The sequence below is a fragment of the Salvia splendens genome, chromosome 22 (assembly GCF_004379255.2).
Source record: "Salvia splendens isolate huo1 chromosome 22, SspV2, whole genome shotgun sequence".
NCBI lineage: Eukaryota > Viridiplantae > Streptophyta > Magnoliopsida > Lamiales > Lamiaceae > Salvia > Salvia splendens.
The window spans coordinates 3,313,396-3,316,059 of NC_056053.1; the positions used below are offsets into that span (position 1 = coordinate 3,313,396).

A 2,664-nucleotide genomic window follows, 5' to 3' on the forward strand; every position below is an offset into this window, starting at 1 on the left:
ATTTTAGAAGAGAAATAAATAAATATATTATAAAAGAGTAAATGTCAAAAATAATTGCTATACTCAATACAAAAATTAATTGTTAAAATTTATTACCAGTTGCTCAATTCAAACTCACAAATATCAAATGCAAGGCGTTAACACTGATGAGTATGAAACAGAGGATGGCCCATACAGGCACACGCTGAAAGTAAAGGGCAGTCAATTTACAAATATCGTTAATTGTTGGAGTGTGGCTCTGAACAAGCCTCCCAAAATCGTTAATTGTATATATATATATATATATATATATATATATATATATATATATATATATATATATTTCTCCTAATGACTAAACCAACCACACCAACGAATATTCATAATTAATCATCATTTCGCACATTAATTAATTAACTCAAACTTCTGCCAACAAATTTACAGGCGTTTAATTATTTTTGGATTTCCATATCATTGCCAGTTAATAATACTACTACCGTCGTAGATGTTTAAAACATTCACATAACTGATATACTAATTGATTTGGAGTGTTGAACAATTAAAACTTGGAGTATGCGGAAATTTTAGTTCTGCCAAAATAGTCTGAATAATTTTAAATTACATTCAACCTTTTCATTTTATAAAAACCACATATGTTTATAATCATGAAGTGAGAATATGAATTCGAAATTAATGATTATAAGCAAAAGAACAAATCTTCAAATATAATGACACCAGCTATTTCGTGGAATCCGAGGCTAACAAAAAATGAGGAAATTCAAGTTTAAATTTAATTTCCGATATCTCCGGGTAGAGCCAAATAGTGGAGAATGACGAGTGAGAAAAAGCCTCTGCGGCTGAAACCAAATTCATACACTATGTCATGCCATTGCCGGCCAACCTTTCTATTTTTCGTACGTGGTAAAAATTATTTTTAAAAAAATCATTCCACAAAAACACTCATATTTATTTCTTTTTAAAATATAAATATTTCTATGATGAACTAAAAACGAAGTAAATCAGTATGCTTTTAGTGTTCTATTATTTAATTCTATGTTTGGCATTTAAAATTAGAACTATTAATTATCAAATATTTTATATTATTATTTTGTGATATCCAATATTAAATATCTTATTTCATTTAGTTATTTTCAATAAATAAACAGATTTTTTTTAAATTTAATGACTCATTATGTTTGTATAAATACGAGTGGTTCTAGAGAGAGAAAAGGCCGTAACGAGAGGGTGTTTTGTCGGTGGATTTCTTTATTTCGTTAGTCTTTTTGGCTCACAAAAACCGCTTTTGAAGAATAAAAACTAAGCTGCCCGCCCATATGTCTTAATTCTGTCTCCCTCCCTCTCTCTCTCTCTCTCCAATCAATTCAAGAAATGGACGGCGGCGGAGCTCCGAGAATCTCCTCCCGGCGGCGGAGCGACAAGCCCTACAAGGGCATCCGTATGCGCAAGTGGGGGAAGTGGGTCGCCGAGATTAGAGAGCCCAACAAGAGATCCCGAATCTGGCTCGGCTCCTACTCCACCGCCGTCGCAGCCGCCCGCGCCTACGACACCGCCGTCTTCTACCTCCGCGGCCCCACCGCCAAGCTCAACTTTCCCGACCAAATCGCCGCCGCCGCCCTCCACGACCTCTCCGCCGCCTCCATAAGGAAGAAGGCGGCGGAGGTCGGCGCCCGGGTCGACGCCCTCCACTCCACCAATCGCCTCTCCGCGAAACCCGCTTGGTTTGAGGAAGAGATCGATCTCAACAAGCAGCCCGAGCCCGAACCCGCCCAACCCGAACCCGAGGACTCCAGCCTTGACTATAGCTCATAGAAATTGTAATTGTTAATTAATTACTACAAATAACGTTTTTTTTTTTTTACTTTTTTCTTTTTTAAAATTTTAGTGATGTAGTGTTCCTCGTTGAGGGGTGTGATGATAAACATGCACCTAGTAATTCAGGCAGCGATCTCTTTTAGATTTATTTTTGGGGATTTTTGTATATTATTATTAGTAGATTTTGAATTTTTTTTAGGTTGTTCTTTGGTATATAGGCTATATTGATATGGTTGGATGGAACAGTTTGGCGTTATGCTTGTGTAAAAGAATAATTAATGTACATATCTTAGGTATCTACAGCAGCATAGATTTTCTTGTAGAGGAAGTGCATGTTAGTGTTGATGATTATTGGTGGTGGTGGTGGTGGTGGTGGGCGAGCGGGAAGCAGATGGGGTCCTACAATTGCTCGAGTTTGGTGCAAGTGGATATTTTTCAATTAATTATCAAGATTTTAATTTTTGAGTTTTGAATTTTTAATTTTGTAATGTGAGTAGTACTATTTTCTTATAATGTTGAGGTGTTTAGGAGTATAACTATTTCTTGCTTTTACACGGTGGCAGCCACAGCCCCCAGCCGGCCCGGCGGAGCTAGTGGGTCAATCTCAATCATGTTGTATCCTTTTCTATTTTATTATTATTATTATTATTATTTATATGATATATAGTTGGAGTTATGTTTGATATAATAGTATAATAATGAAAAATGTGGGCCCAAATGAGAAGGAGGGGATAGGCTTGGGAGAGTTTTGAATGGATAATGGAATTGGGTCGACTTACGTTTAGTGCACAGCAACCCACCACATGCAGTTTCTTAAAGCTCCCGTTCTTATCCATTGGAGGAATAAAGTTA

The 2,664-nt window shown here is 36.6% G+C and overlaps 1 protein-coding gene across 1 annotated transcript; it reads left to right on the plus strand.

Moving 5' to 3' along the window:
• Positions 1–1,211: 1,211 nt before the first annotated feature.
• LOC121785897 (ethylene-responsive transcription factor ERF011-like) lies at positions 1,212–2,463 on the plus strand. The gene has a single exon (XM_042184371.1). The coding sequence runs from the start codon at positions 1,369–1,371 to the stop codon at positions 1,807–1,809; it is 441 nt and encodes a 146-aa protein (XP_042040305.1). The 5' UTR covers positions 1,212–1,368; the 3' UTR covers positions 1,810–2,463.
• The last annotated feature ends 201 nt before the right edge of the window (positions 2,464–2,664 follow it).

Excerpts from the sequence above, each read along its gene's own strand:
- LOC121785897 (XM_042184371.1), top strand. The coding sequence starts at position 1,369 with ATGGACGGCGGCGGAGCTCCGAGAATCTCCTCCCGGCGGCGGAGCGAC.